At 37.4% G+C, this 25,311-nt stretch overlaps 1 protein-coding gene across 17 annotated transcripts in view; it reads left to right on the forward strand.

Moving 5' to 3' along the window:
* The window catches only part of NRIP1 (nuclear receptor interacting protein 1), a 185,424-nt gene that overhangs the window by 79,928 nt on the left and 80,185 nt on the right, over positions 1–25,311 (forward strand). For 11 of the 17 annotated variants that reach the window (XM_027102328.1, XM_027102369.1, XM_027102306.1 and 8 more), the window contains one exon: positions 10,948–18,240. In XM_027102328.1, coding sequence (XP_026958129.1) covers positions 11,306–14,776 — 3,471 coding nt within the window. In that variant the 5' untranslated portion in view covers positions 10,948–11,305 and the 3' untranslated portion in view covers positions 14,777–18,240. Of the gene's footprint in view, positions 1–10,947; positions 18,241–25,311 lie in introns of those variants that run through there. The other 6 variants (XR_003431978.1, XR_003431981.1, XR_003431982.1 and 3 more) reach the window with 4 other exon arrangements.

The raw sequence follows: 25,311 nt of genomic DNA on the forward strand, positions 1-25,311 counted from the left end.
CTGTGAAGTGAGTAGTTTGAGAGGGGAAAATGGTGAAAAGCTTTATGATACCAGAATTTTAAAACATTTGCTCATTCTTGTCTGTAGTCTATGGGCATGTTATGTCTTACAAACCTTAGCCAGGAAGACACTGGTTAGAGGAAACTGGATGAATATGATCATTTTTTTATGAACAGATGTTAAAGACCCTCATAAATATTTAAATCTTGTACTTTTCTAGCAGAATACTAGTCACATATGTTTTCCAAACCCGCAGAACTTCCTGCATAGAATAAAGTACTTTATTGCTCTTTAATTTATTTGGTTAATTTATGTTCAGAGAGGGGGATGATGTCTTGAATTTGAAACCAAACATTATAACTACCATTATTACATCGTTTCAAATCTTAAGTTACCTTAGAATTATGGTACACCCCGTGTTTTATAGTCTGAGGCTCTAGGAGTTTGACTTGTTGCATGTTCTACTGGAAATGCTGTCTCTGCCAGGTGCTGGGATGTACGGTGACAAAGACGTAATCCTTGCCCAGAAGGAGTTTACATTCTAGTTGAGGGCCCTGCATAAACAATGCAAACTACAGTTTTGTGATGAGATGATTGAAAGATCTACTGAGTGCTGTGGAGTCCCAGAGGTGAGAAACTGCCCTCAGCCTGTATAGTTCAGGGAAGGCTGCCCAAGGAGGAGGGAGGGGGGTATAGCCCTCAGCTGAGACTTACAGAATAGAAAAGATATCTTATTCCTTTAGCTTGATTGTGGGTAAGTGGAACATCTTTTAATTCTGATATATTTCATCAAATGATGATGGTGGTAGGGATTGTGTGGGTGAAGAGGTAGGGAAGGGCACTGAGCAGAAGATTCTTTTCTTTTTATTCTGCATCACATTTATTTTTCCCACTGTTACGTCTTACTCATCTCCTCATGGGTAATGGCAAGAATTTAAATATGAAACAAATTATTCATTTTATATTAAGTGCTACAATTGAAAGCGTGATAACTACCAAACCAATAAAGCAAAATATAAATAGAGGAAATACTGACATAAGAATTTAAGTAATTGATACTGGAGTTGAACAAAGTACTGAACAGAGAAGTTTCAGTATGGTATATACGTGCCAGCCCATGTGTCATCATTCTATCTCCACCAGAATAAAAAGAAAGAAAACAAGAAAAATGATGTATATGATAGAAATTCTCACAAAGCTAAAGTATTTCATTTTTTGCTGTTAAAATATTTTATTAAATAATGCTTATAGTAGATAGTAGTAATTGTTTCTGATGATCTTAATTGCTAAAGTAAAGGTTGTTCTGAAATATTTTTGGTCCAGTAAGTGAAGTCAGGAAGGCACAGACCTATGTGACCTAGACTGGTCTTCCTGCTTCTTCTCCAGCTCGTAGGAGCCTCTTCTAAAGCCTCCTCACTACCCACACTCCAGTCTATAGCTGAGTGTCAGGTGCCATGGCCAGGGCCATGCAGACTGTCCCTGCTCATGGACTGAACGTGCCTGACACCTGGGTAGCAGGTCTCAGGTTGGCAGCCCCTGGCCATAGCTCCTAAGATTATTACTTCAGACGTTTGCTTCTGTGTACTGATGAGCAAGAGAGACGTTGTGGAAAGGTATGGGTGGTAGTTTCTCAGTCAAAATGAAACCACTTAAAATAAATAACCTACTGACGGTGTGCCAGTAGCTTTATCTCCCTAGCTGAAGAACGTATTTTAGCACGTTACCTGTTACTATTAACGTTACCTGTCAGTATTTAAAGACATAGAAATTCTCCAGGTACATTGTGCGTATTCTTGTTGTTTTGCTCACTGATCCCCTGGGGTGGGAGCCTGTTAAGTTCATTGACCTCTTTCTTCCCTTTACACATATCACCACGATGTCTCTCTGTCCGTGGATTGTGTCTGTAGCGATACTTCTCTGCCACAGACTGGCTAAAGCCCTCAATCTAGAAAGCTTTGTGTTCTGGGCCATTATGGGCAAGCGTGGTGTCATATGTTTTTATAATTTCTGGAAAATCAAGTCAGAGTTCATACAGCAAGGTGGCACTTTCACCCAGAACATATTTATTCATTGGTAAGTGATTCCTCTAAATAGACTTTAATATAGTATATTTTACAAGGAATTCTGTTTGTTTTAAACTAAAAAATATGTCAATAGATTTTGTGATCAAAGTTTGATGTACAAATGGGTGTCCATTACTGGTAATTTTGATATACCCTTGGTCTGCTTCTGCCTGGTAAAGGAAGTTCCATTTTCAGTGGTATTTAATTTGATAACTTTTTTTTTCCTTTTTCCTTTGTTATTGAGAAACTAGCAGACCTTCTAGGATAGGATAATTCTGGTATTTTCATGCCAACCTACTTAATTCATCAAAAATAATTTTGCAAAATAAAAAACTGATAATCGAGAACATTTACATGTTCATGTATCATAATTTGCAAGTTAATCAAGTTACAGCAGGTGATGCTTAATTTAACAAGGAAGGCTTTTATATTATAAATTTACCCCAACAGCATTATGCATTCTTAAAAATAATTTCTTGGTCAGAATGCTTCAGTAAGAACATTCATCACATAACTCTTGGTTTCATAAATGTAATTTAAGATAAATTAAGCATCTTGTTTGAGCAGCTGAAACAAAAGGCATGATTTTGTTAGATAATTATACTGTTCAATAATATACTCCATTAAGAGTCACTTCCATTGCTGCTGTTGATAACCAAAGTTTCTTCATATATGTATAATTTGGAAATTATCATGGAAGACTATGGACACATTGTAAAGTTTTTCTGGTTGAACCAATTTTTAGCAGTTAGATCTGTGTATTAGGGAAGAAGTGACCCAAGACGTTGAGAAATAAGACAGTTTGCATTTTAGCTGGTACAAAGGCTTAGAGGTGTCGGGGAGCATGGTCGATTCAGGAACCTGTAAAATCAGTTTCAAAGTTGTCACGTGGCAAGGATCAGTTATAACAAATGAATAAATAAATACCCAAGAATACCTACACATATACATACACACATGTAAAAACTCATGATTCTGAAACATACATACACTACTCTCTTTCTTATACTCTGTGATCCAGTACAACATTTTTAGTAGAACATACTTTATAACAAAAAGCGCATAAAGATCTTGTCTTCAAAGATGGGGAACATTTTTAAAACAGAGTGTACCCCTGTGAGTAAATGCAGAGTGTCTGGTAAGTGTACTAAAAGCCCCAGGATCAATGCCAGCTGTTACATCAGTTCTGTTGGTAATCTTTCTTACTGATCTATGACCTTGACCTTGTGTTTATGTCTGTATGTCAAATCTATTTTAGGGCTAGGGAAACTATAGTTGAGTTTAATAGGATTTATGCTCCAGTCTCAAAGAATGTTCATATATATATATATATATATATATATATATATATATATATATACACACACACACACACACACACACACACACATACATATATATATATATATATATATATATATATATATATATATATATATATATATATATATGTATATATACACACACACACACACACATACACACACATGTATATATACACATATATATGTAACGTGTATATAGATATAGAGATATGTATATATCTATATATATACACACACATACTATAAACACTCAAACAATTCCAGGAGAAGAAATCACCATTTTCCATTATATTTCATATTTTGATAGACATTGGAAATTATTATGCTTTTCAAATCTGATAGAAAGCACCAGTTACTTTGAAGGGCTATTGGAAAAGGTAAGGAGAAGCTCTACCCTGTTAGTTTTATATTTAAACCCTTTTTTCCACACTTATGTGCCACCAAATAATTTGTTAATAATTGTTTTGTGTTTCTTCAGAGAAACTATTGTTTAACTGAAGGCAGTGAACAGACATTAATGTTAATGCTGAGTATCAGTATTCTTTATCATATAATAATTCTCTTCCTGAATTTCTAAAAATTACACTTAGAATTTAATTTTATTTAAAAATATTCTAGTTTCTGTGTTTTCAAGGTAATACAGCACAGCATCCATGAAGGTGTTCCATTTTGGAGTAGAAATTGTTTGGCAGTTAAGCTCTGTCTCTCTAGCTCCTTTGATTCTGTGAGCCTTTTTAATTTAAAATCTCGAACTTTATACTCTTAACTTTGATTATAAATTAAATTTTTATGTAAACTACACAGGCAGAATAAAATGGATAGTGGACTTACTGAATCTGATTCATAGACATAAGCCTTTTGAGAATAATTCAGAACAAAGAAGCTCTTCTTTATTTCACTGTATCATTTATAGGGGATACATGTTGCTGTCTCCAGGATAATGTTTTTTACCTCTCTCATGCGTTTGTCTATGTCATCAAGGGTCTTAAATCTTTACTATTGCATTTTATTCAGTATATAGTCATTGAGAGATAAGCAGAAGCTCCAGTTTGAAAATAAGCTCATATTTAGCTTTTAAATAAACATCTGTTTGAAATTCTGTGCCCCAGTAAAGAAAGTAGTGAAGATAAACAACTGGGGGATTGAATGGGTAGGGTGTATGGCTGTTTCAAAATCATTTCCTTCCCCTAGAATTCACTAAAAAGGCGATAGAACATACTGGTCAGGGCTATTTCCACAACTTTTATGACAGCTTGTCATCTTTCTGGTGAAAATGCTTGTCATTTTTATCAACTACAGTTTGATACATTACTTGGAATCATAGAAATAAAATTTTAGAGTTGAAGAGGTCCTCAGATACATATGTCCTGTTGAACACTCAAGTCAGTCAAGCACTAACGTCTCCTAGTGAGTCTCTTAATAGGGAAAGTGAGTGACACTATTTTACTCCTGTGGAAGCAGCTGACAGCAAGTTAAAGCTGATGGGCCTGGAAGGTAGGAGCAAATTTGCCCTTGGGCAAAAATATGTAAGTCCCTCAGGTTGCAATGGAGAGCAATCTGGGCAGCTGTTTTACTCACTACAGTGTCAGTAGCTTCTGTTACCAATCTCTGAAGAGTATTTACACCTAAAATGAGAACCCCTGGGACAGGGCCAGAAGCTCTTGTGGTCTAATTTTAAATGTTAAGGCCCTCAGTTGAGCAAAATGTTTTCAGGTAAGTATTTTCTTGGCACCCATCAGGTTGAACATCTTTTGATAGATAATGCTACATCGAAAATTGTCTTGGAATTTAAATTATATGAAAGGACATATACTAATTCTGATTTATTTTTCAAAAACTTAGAAGTATATCTAATAAATGAATTACCAGGCCTCCTCCTTTACGATGCCCATTATTATTCTCAGCTGTAAAATGGCAATAATCGAACATTTCTTTTATTATTTTTCTTAACTTCTTTTCAAAAACTAACTTTTAATTTATAATAGAGGATTCACTATATTCTTCACTTTTCACTGAAGTCCAGGACCATTATCTGAAATTTTACTTTCCTTTATTGTTCTGTGACATTAAGTGTTGGGTTTTATATATTCTAACTTTTCATCGGCCCTTGGTTTAGAAAGCTAATCTCATCTATTTGCATAAAATGTTTGGAGTTACATCTTCTTGATATATTTTTCTTGTTGTTTTTTTTTTTTTTTTTTCCTGTTCAGCTCCTAAAACTTTCTTTCAAAGTCTCACCTTGGAGACCACCAAGAGTTCTCTGAATCATTTACCTGGATTTGTATTGCTTAAGTAAAAGTTTCAATAATTAGGACTTTTGAATCTTCTTAGTACTTACATATTTTTCTTCTAATGCTTACTGAAACATCTTAATGTTTGTCTTTCCTTGTGCATAAAATTGCATCCCCAAAGTACTCTACAGTGAAACTTAGGTAATATTGTCCAAGAGGAGTAGCCTCTCAGTTCCTTCTGCATTTTGAGGTATCAGAGCCAAGAATCCAAATGCTCATTAAAGTGGCATTGCAGAAATACCTTTCAGTTCAATACTCAAACAGGTGTTACTTGATAATGCAGAAGAAATTGGAGATTTCATGGAAACAATTGGAAGTCGTGAGGTATTCATTAGACGTCATTTAAATAGCATACAAAGTTGACTTCATAGATGTTTAATCATTGAAATGTGTTTTTAGTGGAGAATTTGATTACTAGTGAGATACTGAATCCTTTCCTTAAATACAGCTAGAGAAAGACCTTTCTCATGTATTTTCAACCAAAAGTAGTCCCACGTGTAAGAATCCTATTAGATGCGTCCTTCATTTATCCAAGTAAAATTTTTTTACTTGGACTTTACCATTTATAAAAGTGTTTAAATATTCAGCGAATTTTCCCTTTGCTTATTAATAAACCATTTCCAAATAGAAAATGTAAAACAGTGCAATGGAAATATTTTGCTTTAGAGAATCAATATAACACCTAGTTAGGAATTGTTAATATGCAAATTATTTACAACTGTCTTTTATCAACTAAAGCGCTAAGAAAAAAGTTACATTATGTTGAGTCTTATTTTTCAAGTTCTTTTTTTTAAATGTAGCTTTTTAGAAAAACGTACTTTGAATTCAAGCATTTTACTAGATATTTCATTAAACTAGTCTGCATATTGAAACTTGGATCTTTGCCAAAATCTATCTATTCATATGGCCAAGACTGCTTGAAATTCATTTATGGTTTGGTTTGATTTTATTTTTAATAATTCTGTCCTGCCACAACAATAATTCTTTTTGCTGCATGCTAGTGGACCAATAAAATCTCAATTTTATTAAATTTAAAGATATTTTTATGCTTATAAACAATTTTATATTAATAAAAGGATTTCATTTATAATTTTAACACTGTAAAATGGTTATACATGAATTTTATTAAATTATCTTGAAATGCATTAACCCTTGGTACACAGTCAGGGTTCTTTGAACCCAGTTTTAGTTTGAAGTTGTTTGTTTGGTAGGAAGGATTGTATTATATGACTTTTATTCTTTTTTAATGTTTCAATGAATGTGTTTTCAATAGGAAAAAAACATGATATCTTGTTATTACCCTGTGTATCCATTGGAACTTTTTATGACTCAAACATACATTATGGAATCTTAGTGATCTTATTTTTCCTGTATCTTTAATCATTTTGCCCTTTTATCATTTTGGAAATTAATTCATCATTTACTTCCAACTGTATGATATAAAGACTAAGATTATATAAGCCAAAGGAAGTTAATGAAAGTGCCTAGAAAGATGATGCAGTAGTGAAATATGTCATCATTAATGTATCATCTTCAGTTTTCTAATAGCATAGCCTGTTAATACTGTATTATCTTTCAAGAGTGTAAAAAAATGTTTGGAGATTACCTTTGTAGTCTTTCTATTTTGTTTTAAATTTGTAGTAAGTATAGTTGAGAATTCAGTATTTTTTATTTTCCATCCCTAATGTTAAAGAGAAGAAAGTTGGCATAGGAAGATGCTTCAATTAGATGAGTCACTGGATGAGTGCGAAGAGACTGATAGTAGCATTCTATACATGATTGATGATGGTGACATTGAGTGTATAAGCAACATTTCGGACTGTTTTCTTCAGATGACAGTATCCAAGATGAATTTTCTCAAACTCAAGGATCAATGAGTGAACAATATAGTTCTTATTCCCCCAGCTTAATTGAGATATAATTGACATATCATATTTTACAAGGTGTGTAATGTGATGATTTGATATGCACATGATTACCAAAGTGAGGTTAGTTGACATATCCATCACTTCACATAGTTACCATAACAATATAGTCCTAAAGACAAAAAGGAAATAACAGTATTTTCCTCCAGTTAGTTGCTTATTAGGAAGGACTTCATTCAGTATTTTGTGACAAGAACCTCGCCTGCCCTTTCTTGGTTCTTTTATGATGTTGACACACCCACATTTTTTGAAACAGAAGTGTACAAATACACACGGCTGGTGTGTAACGAGATTGGAAGGAAGTGTAGATGACATGAAAATGACATAATTCTTTGGATTGATCACTGTAATTGGTATTAATAAATCTAAAAAATAGAAAAAATATTTTGCAATTACGTAACAAGGAAGATTTCTGTCCCTCTTTCCTCAGTATAATTTTGAGCTGTCCAAGTTTTCCAAAGTAACACATTTTGAATTATACAAGTACAAGAAGAAGACTCAGAAGTGATGATTAAGCTAGAACCTTTTAGACATGTATTTGAAATCTGGAACTGGTATTTACAGGGTATTTCCAGGTTTGTGCATGACAGTAGTTGAGCTGTCAGTTCCAAAGTGCCTTGCCCATTTCAGATATGTTATCCTTCAAAACCAGGAAAACATAGAATTAGGAACTGGGTTTGCCATGTGTAAATTCTTATTAAAAATTCTAACGAAGTTGTTTTACATTATCTCTTTATTCTTCTGTAAATTATTCATAAGTTGACCTAAGTAGTGATGAAATGTTCTTGGACCCAGATGGTAAATGGTGATGACTGTTTTTCTTGGTATACTGAGGGTTAAATGAATTCATTAAAATTATAAAGAGTTGATTTTGATTTAGACTGATAATTCCAAAATCAAACTTAAGTCATTTCTTGGTATAATAAATGTTACACTAAATTTTTTGTTAAAACCAGAAAACTTTTTCTAAAAATTTTATGGAATCACCCTATAAAAATGACAGCTAAGTTGAAATAGACATTGTTCAGTCAGCTTTTAATTTATCACTGGGTAGGTTTTATTTTTTTCCCATTCACATATATATATATATATATATATATGTATGTATGTATTTTTAGTGTTCATTAAAGAAATCTTTCTTCATTTTGCCTATCATGCCTACGAACCCAATGTTTAAAGACAGGCTATTAATGTATTTTAGTTTCTAAACTGAATTTTTCCTTCTAAACCTCATGAAAGTTGCAAAATTTGTGAGACCTTCATTTGAATTCTTTTTCCTATTCTTTTTTTTTCTGCCCCCTCAGTACTTTTACTCCCTTTGGTCCTTCTTACCTTCCATAAACCAAATATTTTGGATAATTCTTTTTCCCTTTCCGCAGAAATCACTTTAACAAGTGTTTGCTGTACAAGTCAAGTCTCTTCCTTATTTTGTTTATGAAGAGAGTATGGAATATTTTTAAATAGACATGTATACAAGCTCTAATATTTAAAATCATTGTTGAAGTTAAAAATAAACCAGTAGGGGGCTTCCCTGGTGGCGCAGTCGTTGAGAGTCCACCTGCCGATGCAGGGGACACGGGTTCGTGGCCTGGTCCGGGAAGATCCCACATGCTGCGGAGCGGCTGGGCCCGTGAGCCATGGCCGCTGAGCCTGCGCGTCCGGAGCCTGTGCTCCGCAACGGGAGAGGCCACAACAGTGAGAGGCCCACGTACCGCAAAAAAATTTAAAAATAAAAAAAAATAAACCAGTAGATCCACTGACAAGCTAATGAATCACAGTATTTTGTAAAATATTCCAGTTGTTAAATATATTGCTTGCAAATCTCCAAAAAAGCCTAATTTTTAAATGTGTGTTGACATTTAGGTATTTGTAACTGACGGTGCTCAGGTAGTGTTCAACACTTGGCAGCATTCTTAAGTAATATGTATGTAAAATCAAGTAAGCCAACTATATGTCGGTGATTCAAAAATAATGTGGTTGGTTGCCTTTCCACTGAAAGAAAATGAGTCAGGTTAATAATACTGGCTTTAAATCAAACGATTTTAACCTTAAAAAGTTAAAAAAAAAACAGGTTTCTATGAAAAGCTCTTTTTCTTCTTGTTCATGTAATTGGTGCTGTTTACAGAATTTTCTTTTCAAAGAAATTAATGAAAAATAACCACTTTAACTTAGAATTTTCTGAGAACGATTATTCCTCTTTCCTTCAGGTCTATTCTAAATTTGTTTCTTGCCCACTCTTCTACAGGATGATGTGATAGCTTAGTGTAAACACATAGTTATACTTTTATGTGTTACAGTAACCACATTTTCTAAACTAAAAATTGGTGCAAGTACCCTAATACATTTTTTTTAAATAATGACTTGAAGTCTTCTAAAAAAATTTTTTTAATCACATGTAACATTTTATCCTTATTGATAACAGTGTCACACACAAAGAGATAGCATGGGTAGGGAGGAGGAGTATTTTATTATATATTAGGAACATTCTAGAAACTTAGGGCTATAGATTCACCTGTAACCTGTATTCTGCATCTGCTAGGAATGGACCTCATTTAAAAAATTCTACATGGAGCACACGTGTGGGGATTTTAAAACAGATACGTTAAGCCTTTGATAGACCTGAATGAGCATCTGAAGGATCACTCTTCTGTTTTTAATAAGTTGTGGTAAGAACTAGGGGTGAATAAGCTTGTGATGATATGTAAACGTTTGTACGACTAAGACTCACAATTTGCACAGGCCTACAAAAGAATCTTATACTTGTTAGGGCTTCCAAGTCTTTGAAAACGGAAATGCTCCAGATTACTTATGGGATGTCTGATGTTTGGGGGATGATATCAGAAGTGAATCCATTGTGTCGGCCTCAACCTCACATCACACTCGTTAGATTGAGTCCATGTCACGTGGATCTCTTTTCCTTTTTTGATACTTCTCTTGTTCCTTCCTAAGCTCCTCATAACGTAAGGAAGCTCATTCTAGCCCCTCATAGAGCTGTGGTGCTACAGAAAAGACTTAGCATTCACATCACTTTGCAGAAAGGTGTTTATGAAAATTCAGAAACTTGGTGGACTTTTGAAGACAGTTACGTAACATTAAAGTATTTTCTCTTCTCTGATTGGATCATTTTAACAATATGGATTAATCCATAGGATTTCCAGTAGAGATTTCCAATTTAATAGGAATAACAACATAAATTACTGAAGAAGTGACTACAATGCATATATATGTATATTGTATATATACACTTAGAAACTGACAAGTGCTGTATTTTTCTGCTTCCAGGTATCACAGCATAATTCTAATGCTTCACCTCCTTAACTATTTTTATTTATTTATTTTATAGAACACTGATATTTGCATTAATTGTGGAACAAAAGGTGAAGAAGGAGAAGCAGTATATTCACTAAGGATTCTATCTGCTTGCTGCTGCAGACCTGTGTGTTGAGGAATTCTGCTGCTGCTTCTTGCTTGGGAGTTATCAACTCTGCAGTCAGGCTGCGTTGGGAGCCTGCCTGCCTTTTGTCTCGTCATTGCCAACCAGCAGACCAATCCCGGTCGGAACGGAACAGTACACCTCTGTCTAATTACTATGGAAGGTGAGAAACCGACATTCACTAATTGAAGTTACGTCTCACTCACCCACAGAAAACCATTCTTCAAAGTGAATAGAAACCAAGCCTTTGTGAACACTTCTGTTGAACATGACTCATGGAGAAGAGCTTGGCTCTGATGTGCACCAGGATTCTATTGTTTTAACTTACCTAGAAGGATTACTAATGCATCAGGCAGCAGAGGGATCAGGTACTGCCATCGACAAAAAGTCTGCTGGCTGTAATGAAGAAGATCAGAACTTTAACATTTCTGGTAATGCATTTCCCACCTGTCAAAGTAATGGTCCAGTTCTCAATACACATACATATCAGGGATCTGGCATGCTGCATCTCAAAAAAGCCAGACTCTTGCAGTCTTCTGAGGACTGGAATGCAGCGAAGCGGAAGAGGCTGTCTGATTCCATCGTAAATTTAAACGTAAAGAAGGAAGCTTTGCTGGCTGGCATGGCTGACAGTGTGCCTAAAGGCAAACAGGATAACACGGTACTGGCCTCTTTGCTTCAGTCGTTCAGCTCTAGGCTGCAGACTGTTGCTCTGTCACAACAGATTAGGCAGAGCCTCAAGGAGCAAGGATACGCCCTCAGTCATAATTCTTTAAAAGTGGAGAAGGATTTAAGGTGCTACGGTGTCGCATCAAGTCACTTAAAAACTTTGCTGAAGAAAAGTAAAGCTAAAGATCAAAAGCCTGATACCAGTCTCCCTGACGTAACTAAAAACCTCATCAGAGATAGGTTCGTAGAGTCACCTCATCATGTTGGACAGAGTGGCACAAAGGTCATGAGTGAACCCTTGTCATGTGCTGCGAGGTTACAGGCTGTCGCGAGCATGGTGGAAAAAAGGGCTAGTCCTGCCACTTCACCCAAGCCAAGTGTTGCTTGTAGCCAATTAGCATTACTCCTTTCAAGCGAAGCCCATTTACAGCAGTATTCTCGAGAACATGCTTTAAAGACACAAAATGCAAATCAGGCGGCAAGTGAAAGACTTGCTGCTATGGCCAGATTACAAGAAAATGGCCGAAAGGATGTGGGCAGTTTCCAGTTCTCAAAAGGAATGTCAAGCCATCTTAATGGTCAGGCAAGAGTATCATCAAACAAACTAATGGCTAGCAAAAGTACAACATTTCAAACTCCGATGGGTATTGTTCCTTCTTCCCCCAAAAATGCAGGCTATAAGAACTCACTGGAAAGAAGCAATGCAAAACAAGCTGCTAATAATAGTTTGCTTTTACATCTCCTTAAAAGCCAGACCATACCTAAGCCAATGAACGGACACAGTCATAGTGAGAAAGGAAGCCTTTTTGAGGAGAGCAGTACACCTACAACTATTGATGAATACTCGGATAACAATCCTAGTTTTACAGATGATAGCAGTGGTGATGAAAGTTCATATTCCAACTGTGTTCCCATAGACTTGTCTTGCAAACACCGAATCGAAAAACCAGAACCTGACCAGCCTGTTTCTCTGGATAACTTAACTCAGTCCTTGCTAAACACTTGGGATCCCAAAGTCCCCGAAGTAGATATCAAAGAAGATCAAGATACCTCAAAGAATTCTAAGCTAAATTCGCACCAGAAAGTAACCCTTCTTCAGTTGCTACTTGGCCATAAGAATGAAGAAAATGTAGAAAGAAACAACAGCCCTCAGGAACCACACAGTGATGGGACAAAGTTCAGCACACATAATTACACGCGGACTTCTGTCATAGAAAGCCCTAGTACCAGCAGGACTACTCCAGTGAGCACTCCACCATTACTTGCAACCACCAAAGCCGAGTCTCCCATCAACCTTTCCCAACACTCTCTGGTCATCAAATGGAATTCCCCACTGTATGCCTGCGGCCCTCAGTCTGAAAAGCCAACGAATACCGCATCGAACCACCTGATGGACCTTACAAAAAGCAAAGAATCGCAAGGGGAGAAACCAGTCCAAAATGAAGGCACACAAAACTCTGCCACTTTCAGTGCCAGTAAACTGTTACAAAATTTAGCGCAGTGTGGAATGCAGTCTTCTGTGTCAGGGGAAGAGCAGAGACCCAGTAAACAGCTGCTGAGTGTAAACACAGAGAAACCTACAGGTATGACTGATAGACTAAATAGCCCTCTGCTCTCAAATAAAACAAATGCAGTTGAAGAAAATAAAGCATTCAGCAGTCACGCAACAGGTCCTGAACCAGGACTTTCTGGTTCTGAAATAGAAAATCTGCTTGAAAGGCGCACCGTCCTCCAGTTGCTGCTGGGAAACCCCAACAAAGGGAAGCCCGAAAAGAAAGAGAAGATGCCCTTAAGAGATGAAAGTACTCAGGAACATACAGATAGAGCTTTAAGTGAACAAATATTGATGGTGAAAATAAAATCTGAGCCTTGCGATGACTTGCATACGCATACCACAAATGTGCCCTTGAGCCACGACGCTCAGGGTGCCCCCTTCTTAGGCGTGGCTCCTGCCTTGCAGGGAAGCACAGCTGTCTTACCAGCATCTGAGGACTTCAAATCGGAGCCGGTCTCACCTCAGGATTTTTCTTTCTCTAAGAACGGTCTGCTAAGTCGACTGCTGAGACAAAACCAAGAGAGTCACCCGGCTGATGACCTGGACAGCAGTCAAAGAAATAGTGAACTGACACTTGTAGACTCAAAGAATCTTTGCATGGTCCCTAAAAAAAGGAAGCTTCATACTGAGCCATTAGAAAATCCATTTAAAAAGATGAGAAATAACATAGTCGATGCTGCAAACAGTCCCAGTGCTCCGAAGGTGCTGTATGGGTCCTTGCTTAACCAGCAAGAGCTGAAGCTTAGCAGAAATGATCTTGAGTTTAAATATCCTGCCAGCCATGGTTCAGTGAGTGACAGCGAACACAGGAATTGGGCCAGAGAGAGCAAAAGCTTCAACGTTCTGAAACAGCTGCTTCTCTCAGAAAACTGTGTGAGAGATTTGTCTCAGCACAGGAGTAGTTCTGTCGTCGACAGTAAAAAAAAAGGACACAGAAGCACTGTGACCAATAGCAAGCCTGACTTCAGCATTTCTTCTTTGAACGGACTGATGTACAGTGCAGCTCAGCCCAACAGCTGCATGGGCCACAGGACATTTCCATACCCCGGTGTAGGAAAACCTCCTGTGAGCCCTCCTTTCCCTGAGCACCTGGGCTGTGCAGGGTCTAGACCAGAATCTGGGCTTGTGAATGGGTGTTCCGTGCCCAGTGAGAAGGGACCCATCAAGTGGGTTATCACAGATGTGGATAAGAATGAGTATGAGAAAGACTCTCCGAGACTGACCAAAACTAACCCAATACTGTATTACATGCTCCAGAAAGGAGGCAATTCTGTTACCAGTCGAGAAACACAGGACAAGGACATTTGGAGGGAGCCTTCATCTGCTGAAAGTATCTCACAGGTTACAATCAAAGAGGAGTTACTTCCTGCTGCAGAAACTAAAGCTTCTTTCTTTAATTTAAGAAGCACTTACAATAGCCATATGGGAAATAATGCCTCTCGCCCACACAGTGCAAATGGAGAAGTTTATGGACTTCTGGGAAACGTGCTAACAATAAAAAAAGAATCAGAATAAAATGTACCTGCCATCCATCTTTGGATCTTCTTAAAACTAACTAGTATGAACTTGAGATCTGTATAAATAAGCGCATGATTTGAGAAAAGCATGGTATAATTGAAACTTTTTCATTTTGAAAAGAATTGGTTACTGTGATGTTTAAATATGCATACTACTTCTTGCTTTACATTAGATGTCATGAGGAAGCTGCTGAACTAGCAATTGGTTGTTTAACACCTTCTTATGCATCAGACAACAACTGTGAGTAGCCCATGAATGATATTCTTTTTTAATCATAAATAATAGGCGTAAATTAAAATGTGAATCTCCACCCACAGTGGATTAATGCATTGCTGCCTTTATTAGGGTACTTTATTTTGCTTTTCAGAAGTCAGCATACATAACACGTTTTTTTAAAGTCCAAATTGTTAAATAATAACTCCTTAAAGGATAATTATTGAATCAAAGAACCTAATACTGATTCATTTTTTCAGTTCAAAAACAAATTAGAAAAAAATATGCTTACATTTTTCACTTTTGCTAAAAAAAAAAAAAAAAGAAAGAAAACACATTTATTTTTAATTCTTGGAAGGGGTTTTGTGGTTCCTCAATGTGTCTGCCCCACCCCAATCCTTTTCAATATACTATATTTCTTTAAACCTTGTACTACTTAGTAAACATTGATTACAATTGATGGAAGTTTGATAGATCTTTAAAAAAAGGCAGATTTCCATTTTTGTATTTTAACTACTTTACTAAATTAATATTCCTCCTTTTACAGAATTAGGAAAGTTAACATGTATCTTCAGGTGGTTTCCTGAATAGTTGAAATAAGAAGTTGTTTTTAACAAGCAAAATGGCTTTTCTTTGGACAGTTTTCACCATCTCTTGTAAAAGCTACTTCTCACCGTTTCTGTGGTACCTGTGAGTCTTATGACCAGGGTTTCTTAAAGTTGGACTCAGACCACCTGCATTAGAATCATCTGGAGCACTTGTTTTAAAATGCAGATTCCTAGGCAGCATCTCAGATCTACAGAACAAGAATCTCTGCTAAGTGGACCTGGGAATCTTCCTTCTGCATCTTAATATACTCCCTAGGTGTTTCTTCTGCACACTGAAATTTGAATTTTGAAAATTGAAACCATTGCCTATGACTTCTCTCAACACAGGATTGTGAACAAACTATTTGATGCCTGTATTTTCCCCAGTACAGTCACACATCAACTCAAAATTTGCAATATTGTACTTCATATATTACTGCTATGACTTTGGAAATCGGGTTCAGAATACTTTTTATGACAAAAAAAAAATCGGGTGGAGGGGACAACTTTCATATTTGGCTCAACATCTCAGGAAAATCTGTGATTATTTGTGTGTTCTAATGAGTAACATCTACTTAATTAGCCTTAGGGATGGAATAACAGGGCCACTTACCAAACTCAGGTGATTCCAGGATGGTTTGGCGACTCCTCCTGAATACATCCTTAACTTCTATTAAAACCATTGTCCTAAGAACAGTGCTGACAAAGATGAAAACATTTATTTCAAACCCAAGAAAGGCACTAAACTCAGATTGACTAAACAAAAAAGTACAAAGGGCACATATACATGACAGATTTGTACACAATCACTCCATCGGGTCTGTTATTTTAAAATAGTGATTAAAAGTAAACATTGATGTTTTCTTGGAAGAACTTAATGTATTATCGAGCCGCATGGGGTTTCTATCTTGAAACAAGTCCATGCTTTTCAGTTCAGTTTTTACAATCCACAGTTCTTTCACCAGATATTTTTGGGTTTAATTGTGAGCTGAGTTAGCAACTGACCTATCAAAAAATTGTTATATAATCGACTGTTAATTAGAAGGAAGTCTATTTGAAATTGTTCTACTTGAGGTTGTTTCTAAGATTTTTATATTAAAAATGGGCGTTATTTCCTAATATGATCTAAAACCCTAAATGATTATTTTTTTCTCAAAATAATTTGTAAATAGTTACTGGATATATTATAAAATAATAGGAGCGAATATTATGCTACATCATGAAAATTCCACTGGCCAGTGAAGATATTCAACTCCATCCCATCTTTATTCTGTGACAATCTTATTGTCTACACTGTATAAATAAGCTTTTAACCAAGTCATTTTTTTCTGCCATTGTGAAAGGTCTGGAGCCTTAGAAGTATGCTAGAAAAAAATATTGATATTCCCCCTTGGTTAGGGGAAAATGGGCTTTTACAAGGGGGTGAACCTTAGGTCAGGAAAAAGAACATCAAGGGCCAGCTTTGCTTTCTTTGTTTGTTTCTTTGGTTGGTCATTTGTTTTGTTGTTGTTGTTACTGTTGTCAGCAGTCAAAGAAACGAAGGTATGTCATATATAAATAAACATGACCACAAAGAAACCTGTTCTGATTTACTAGAGTGTCCCCAATTTGAGTTTAGTATGATTTTAAAGAAGAGCGGTGAGAAAGGGCCTACATCCATAAATGCAGTTCATTTATGCATATGTAGATACAAGGATGCACATATACACATTTTCAAGGACTATTTTAGATATCTAGACAATTTCTTCCTAATAAAGTCATTTGTGAAAGGGTACTACAGCTCTCATTGACATCAGTAAGGTAGCATTACCTGTTTATTCTCTGCTGCATCTTACAGAAGAGTAAACTGGTGAGAGTATATATTTTATATATATATATATATATAATATGTATATATATATATATTGACTTGTTACATGAAGATGTTAAAATTGGTTTTTAAAGGTGATGTAAATAGTGATTTCCTTAATGAAAAATACATATTTTGTATTGTTCTAATACAACAGAAAAGCCTTTTAATCTCTTTGGTTTCTGTATATTCCATGTATAAGTGTAAATATAATCAGACAGGTTTAAAAATTGTGCATGTGTGTATACAGTTGCAAGTCTGGACAAATGTATAGAGTAAGCCTTTTATTTAAGTTGTGATTACCTGCTGCATGAAAAGTGCATGGGGGACCCTGTGCATCTGTGCATTTGGCAAAATGTCTTAAGCAGTCAGATCAGATATTCATCCCAACATAACAGTATTCCATTTCTGGACATGACTTCCGTGGTTTAAGCTTTGTGAAAGAATGTGCTTTGAATCCAAGGGTCTTAAAACTTTTTAAATCAAGTCAACCACTTTTCAACATAAAGAATTCACACAACTACTTTCATGAATTTTTTAATCCCATTGGAAGCATAATAATATACCAGGAGTATTCCAGTGTACTGGAGTACAAGCACATTACCATTCATGGTATGAATTCTGGGGTTTACACAACCAATTTTGATGCGATATGCTCAGTAATATAATTTGTCATTTTTATTAGAAATTTAATTTCTTCATGTGATGTCATGAAACTGTACATACTGCAGTGTGAACTTTTTGTTGTGTTTTTTAATCTTTTAGTGTTTACTTCCTGCAGTGAATTTGAATAAATGAGGAAAAAAAATGCATTGTCTCTGGTTTGAAATGATTGTTATTTTCTGGGCGGTCTCCGATTTTCAGGTTTTCCATAAACATAAAAGTCTCTGGTCATGAAAATAACAAGCCTTCAAGAATGCTTTGCCCTTCTCAGAAAAATAAAGGGAAAAAAAAGAAGGTGGCCTGCGAGTTAGTATTATCTAGAGACAGGGCAATTGAAGCATAGCTCAGAAAGACAATGAGCCTATATAGCCTCTTCTACCCATCCTTGATTCTATTGCTTGGTGTGTAACTGGGTGGTCATCATGGATTTTTGAAGTGGGAAAAAGTTTGTACAGTGTTCAAAAATAAAGTCGATTTGATATAAACTTGTTTTAAGATAGGATTTTATTAGGTTTTTATCCAGGTTTCGACGGGTGTTAATTTTGGGGTGTTTTTTGGTTTTTTGCGGTACGCGGGCCTCTCACTGTTGCGGCCTCTCCCGTTGCAGAGCGCAGGCTCAGTGGCCACGGCTCACGGGCCCAGCCGCTCCACGGCATGTGGAATCCTCCCGGACCAGGGCACGAACCCGTGTCCCCTGCATCGGCAGGCGGACTCTCAACCACTGCGCCACCAGGGAAGCCCTAAATTTATTTTTTTTAAAAGTCTCCAAACGTTTTGCAAAAATGAATGTGTGCGCTTGCACACATGTGTATGTATACTATATGTGTATAGGTAATGAGTAGTTGAGAATGATAAGCAATGTCCTTATGTAATAAGTAATAGAGACCAATTTATTTAGAAAAAGGAAAAAGAACTATACCTGTGAACTGATGATCTGGGGTGGGGAGGGCATTATTTTTACAAATATATTAATAATAATTTAAGAGGAAGGCATTTTCCCGAAGATCAGTTTCTGTCTTCTGACACTAAAATAGGCCTATTAAAATCTGAAAATTTTGCACCTTCTCCCTAACAAGTTTATAAACACTGTCTAAAAAAATATCCAGGTAATAGAAATACATACAGCTGTTCTACATGATTAAAATGTTGAAAAGTTACGCTTTGCCGTCTGTACAGACACTGTCATCGGAACCAGAGATGCACAGCCACGTTTTGTTTTGTTTATTGATTTATGCGGTAAAAAGGCATAACGAGCTCATCATGTAATAAACTGAGGGATTTTTAAGATGAAAACCACCCCAGTTAGTAACTCCTGTTGACTATAAGTTAGCGCCAATGACTTTAGTATGGAAAGTCTTTCATAATCTAATCAGATTATGATCACCCACTCTATGCCAAGTTCTATTTCAAGCTTGTTAATGTGGAAGACTCCTTTACAAAGAAATAATTTTGAACAAGTTTTCTCCTACCACTACTATCACTAAACTGTGACCTATTTGTTTACAGAAAATAGATTTTAAATGTTAAGCATGACATTTTTCATTTATTCCATCAAACTTAAGAAGTACCTGACGCTAGCACCTTGTAAGGGTTGGTGGAGGAATCTGTTGGCACCTTTTAGCGTTAATTTACTGCTACATTTCTCTAAATGGTTGGCACGATAATACTTAAAACATTTTAAAGATGCCGTCCTCGTAGGCAAGTTAAAGACCCTTGCTCTAAAAAGCCAGAGTTAATGCACTCTTTAGTTGGTAACAGAATAATTGGAAATAAAATTCAAACCCCATAAACTTCAGTCCTGGAGAAGTGCTGCTGCACTTATGATGCCCTCATTTGAGTGTCTAAAGGTAAATACATAAACCCTTCCAGCAATAGCCAAATTTTAAAATATCAATAGTACACTTCTGTAGTCAGAAGAGGATTTTTCAGCCATTCCAAACAGTCCTTTTACAGCCTTTTTACCGACAAAGACCTAGACAGCCTTCTACCGTCCAGCCTTTGCTTTTACCAAACTTCATTGGTTAGGTGCTCTGAGCTTTAAGAAAAGTTTACAATCCTTTTGGACTGTTCATTTTGCTCTTTTTTGCTGATACACATTCACCTCCAAACACATCTGGAAAAGGAAATGGCCTAACATGGTATGGGTTTCATAGCCCGTAGTTTTTTGTTTGTTTGTTTTTGTTTTTTTGTTTTTTGCGGGACGCGGGCCTCTCACTGTTGTGGCCTCTCCCGTTGCGGAGCACAGGCTCCAGACAGGCAGGCTCAGCGGCCATGGCTCATGGGCCCAGCCGCTCCGTGGCATGTGGGATCTTCCTGGACCGGGGCACAAACCCGTGTCCCCCGCATCGGCAGGCGGACTCTCAACCACTACGCCACCAGGGAAGCCCAGCCCGTAGTTTTTGAAAGCTGCACCAGCGGGGCCCCAGAGTAGAGCTTTGGTGTTGGTATGTTTTCTGAGATTGTATTTTCCCTTAACTGATTTGAAATGGTAATTTAAGGATAGAACAGTAAGATGACTTCACTATAACTATAATTAGAAAACTATAGATTTCTCCCAGGTTGCCCCTAGCAGCCATTGTAGCCAATCTTTCCATGAGCAGCAAATTCTTATAAGACTCGCAGCACCCAGTTGGATGTGCTAGCTGGCCTTGCTGCATCTGGTAGAGTGCCCTTGGACTTGTGGCCCTGACTGCATTCTCACATTTTCAACTCATTCTCCCACCATCTAACACCTCTCTGCCCATCGCCACCAATCATTCTAGTGTTCAAAACCTTCCCAGTAGGAATTCAGTTTCCTGAGCACATCTGCCTTCCTGGCATCAGAAGATGCCTTCTTGGCATCACCTTCAACCAGGTGACACTCTCTGCCTAAAATACCTCCTTCCTTTGCCCTCTCCTCCCCATCTGCAGCCTTGTAAATTTGTATTTATCTTCAAAACCTAACAAATACTGCTGCTCAAAGAACCCTCTGTAGTTCCTTCAGGCAGTGTGTTCCTCAGCCCCCTGCAGTCCCATAATACTTTGTGTAGACCTCTCTTAATTTCCTTCATTAGAGTGGTTAACAACATACTTTGTATTCCTTCTAAAGGCAAGAAGTGTGAAGTGTGTCCAAATCCTGATATGTAACAGTTAACTCAGTAAATGTATGACCAGTCAAAGAATGAAAGAAGGTTGATTTCTCCCCACACAAAAACTGAAAGGCTGTCTCCCCTTCCCCTGGGCTGGGAAACAAAGTAATTTACAAGGTTGGGATGCATCCATTTCCCTGAAACAATGCCCAGTCTCCCAGGCTACCTCTAGCCCTAGGGCTCATGGTCTCTGTAGGCCAAGCCAGGCATTCTTTCTTCTGTCCTCTCTAATCTGCAGAGATGCTATCAGCTGAGAAACTCCTAACAAGAGGAGCTGGTTCTCGACAATGGGACGGAAACTTTGGGGGTTTTGCCAATGTAGGTCTAATTACCTGTTGTACCATATCTTCTTACAAACAGCAGTGAGCATCTTAGAATTTTTGCCTTTAGCAGGGAAGCTTCCAAACACCACACTGAGATAGGCCTGAGGCAAGAATCCATGGCCTCTCCCGCCAATCATGAATAAGTTCCTGATGCACAGGGCTACACTCCCCTGAACTATGGAGAATCAAACCCAGGCAGAACATGCTCTCTTGGTGGGTGTGGTGCAACTAACTCCTTGATGGTAAGGCCCTCACCAGGGTAGGACCTGGATTTAGCATTAGGCTATTTCAGATCCTCAAGGAAATCTGAGTCCCTACAGTTGTGGAAATGCAAGAGACCAGTGCCACATACGAACTAGTCCACTAGCACACGTATTCACGTTCATCGGAGGGCTTTGACAGTGGCAACTTACCTAGAAAGCCACGTCAACAGGTTCTAAGAGTATCAGAAAAGTAATACAAATGTTCAGTGAATCAGCAGGTGCTTAAAGGTGTGCTAAATCACTGTGACAGCAGAAGCTCATCTCTTTTGTATGTGTGGAAGTGGACTGAGAGATGTTCATTTCCTTTCATTCTGATAACATAAAATTAATAAACTTTTTTTTTAACTGCTGCATTTTATTTGTCCAGAGAAACCACATTTCGTGTTCCCAACCCCCAAGAGAAAGAATAAAGTCTTAGATGAAATCGCTCTTATCATATGTCCAAATGGTAGTGGAAAATCCAAATACAGAGCATATTCAGGAGGAGGAGATTGGCTTTCAGTGGAGATGAAATGGTCCCCTTTCCCTAGCCAAGGACTGATGACTCATGATTTCTACCTGATATTAGGCCATGGGGAAGAAACAGATGGAAACCTCTGTCTCAAAGGGGACATTTTTAAGTGGATGTTTTATGTAATTAGATAGTGGAAAGAGCTAGAGACATATTTAGAGGACAGAGAAGTTGGAAGCACAGTGTCCCTAGTTTTCTAAGGAAGAGGGGACGCTCCCTAAGCTGTTCTCTTCCTATGAGCTCCTTTCTAGCTTAAGCGAATCAAGAAGGCTTCTAATCTTAACCATATTAATAGAAAATAATCATACTCATCCTCTCATCAAAGGTAAGGAGTTTCTTGCGAGTCTGGATATTTAAAATCAGGTGGGGATTTTTTGCGTTGTTTTTGGTTTTATTTTTTTTCCCCCAGCATCTCTTCATACTTCGGTAAGGTTGTAGACTTGCAGGACTGGGATATGAGACCAGGGAAAAGAGTGATAAGCTTATGAACTTAACATTTCCCCTAAAACCAAACCAGACAGCAACCTAACAACCATCAAAGCATCATGCATATTTATCCAACTGGCCTTAATGAGCAAAATAGTATTAAGGGTGAGGTGATCATGCTAAAAGCTGTATTCCAGGACTCACTTTTGCTCCAAATTGCTAACTGATAGTAATGCAAGAAAGGTTCCCAGAAGCCAAAGTGCAACTTTCAAAGTGAATAGTCAAAGTGCAACTTTTTAAAATAACAGTGACATTGATGCCACTAGATTAATGGGACCATATAGTACTTAGAGGCTGTTTCTGATCGTCACCAAGTGAAATCTTACTGAAGCAGGAATACAGGCCAGAGCTCAAACGCATCATCCGACTTACCAGATTGCTTGCTTGCTTCCTTATTTCCTTCCTCCCTTCCTTCCTTTTTCTCTTTCCTCTCTTTCTCTCTCTTGTTCTCTCTTTTTCTTTTTCTTTTTAATAGAATAGATTTAAGGAGATGTAATTGATATACTGTACAATTTACCCATTTAAAGTGTACAATTCAATGATTTTTAGTGTATTCATGGAGTCACTAGATAACTAATATCGTTTCTGTCTATAGAGTTAGATGTTCTGGACATTTCATGTAAGTGGTATCGTACAATACGTGACCTTTTCTGAATGGCTTTATTCACCTTAGCTTAGTGTTTTCAAGGTTCATCCATGTTATAGCATGTATCAGTACTTTCCTCTTTTACTGCTGAATAATTTCCCATTGTGTGTATATGCCATTTTATCGGTTGATGGACATTTGGGTTGTTTTCTTTTTTAGCTGTTATGAATATTTTTGCTGTGAACTTTGTTGTTGTGGTCACTCATCAAAAGCAGGATGGACAACCAATCAACATGTGGTTTGGATATTGCCACCCATGAAGTATGAGGGTATGAAGTCAATTGACTGTAAATGCAGGGGTTCATTTCTGGACTCTCAGTCCTCTTCCATTGATGTATGTGATTATCCTATGCCAATACCACACCATCTCGATCACTAGAGTTTTGTAGGCATTTTTGAAATCAGGGAGTGTGAGTTTTCTGAATCTGTTTTTCAAGATTATTTTGGCTGTTGTTGGTTTCTTAAATGTACATACGACTTTTAGGATAAAACTGTCAATTTCTGCAAAAATGATAGCTGAGATTTTGATAGGGATTGTGTTGAATTTGTGCAGATCATGTGCGGGGTATTGCCATTTTAACAAAATTAAATCTTCCAATCTGTGAACATAGAGTGTCTTCCCACATATTTAGGTCTTCTTTGATGTTTTCCAACAGAGTCATCCTGGGATGACGTTGGTTTTAGCAGGGTCCTGTTTAGTTGGCTCTTTCCCTGATCTCTCTGCGGTCTGCCTCTTCTGGTGTCACACCCAGCTGTTAGGCTCCACTAATTGTCCTCTCATTACTCTCTCTCTCTCTCTCTCAATGTATGTGTGTGTGTGTGTGTGTGTGTGTATATAACTATTATTATTATTATTATTTTGACAATGCCCTGGACATAAATATCTCCACTGTCTGACCCAATTACATTTGGGCCCTTTTGCAAGTGTGGTTTTTGAGGCAGATCTTTGAGATTTATTCTGTTCCCAGAGGGCTCTTCTTAGCTGTCTCTTTTCCTGATTCCCTCTGGTAAACTAGCTGACCCGTGGTTTAGCTTACTATTCTCATAGAGCTAACAGCCTCCTCTCAATTGCTTACCACCAAGATCTTTGTTGTTTTCAAGAGTATTTTAGGCTTGAAGTTTCTCACACTCTGTTCTAAATGAAGGGAGAGCTTCAGAGCTCTCCGTTTTTATGGCTTGTCTCAACCCCTGGTCAAAATTTCTGAGCCACTGTGCCATTGCTAAAGACAGAGATAGTGGCCTGTTTCTCTCTGAGTAACATCCCTGTTTTTACGAATTGGATGCTGGGTGAGCATGATAGCTTTGGGTCTTCTCAGTTCACCACTCCCAGTGGGGAAGCTCTACCCTATGAATGAGCTGGGCCTAGGGCAATTACAGCCCCTTATTCTTCCCTGCCACATTTAAGATAGATTGTCTGCCCTTAGAGAAGAAGCTCAGTAGAAGAAGAAAGCCCTTGACTTTCAGTGGCACTCACCTGGAAGGTAGTGTTGACAAAAAAATGTCACCTGCCATATCAGTAAACAAAGGATGTTACAGCCATCAAACCAGCAGCCACTGCAGCTGACTGTGTACCCTGAGGGGATTCAGGATGGAGAAAAACAGGATGCTGGGCCTAGATAGTCAGGTGCATATCAAAGGAATGATTTCAATGACCCCAGATTCTTGCATCTTCAGGTACATAGAAAAACACTGAATGCGTTAACTTGAGATGTCTGGTTTTTCTTTAATTAATAGTAAGTAATCTTTTGATGTTCTGACTCCCTGTTTTTTTTTTGTTTTTTTTTTTGCAAAAACTCCTATATATCCTGGCTCATCCCTTACCTCTTCGGAGCAGTTCCTCAGAGCTGAGAGGCTGCTTCCTGG

Source organism: Aethalodelphis obliquidens, unplaced genomic scaffold (assembly GCF_003676395.1).
Source record: "Aethalodelphis obliquidens isolate GAN/ISIS:26980383/991018 unplaced genomic scaffold, ASM367639v1 scaffold1, whole genome shotgun sequence".
In the NCBI taxonomy this organism is placed as follows: Eukaryota; Metazoa; Chordata; class Mammalia; order Artiodactyla; family Delphinidae; genus Aethalodelphis; species Aethalodelphis obliquidens.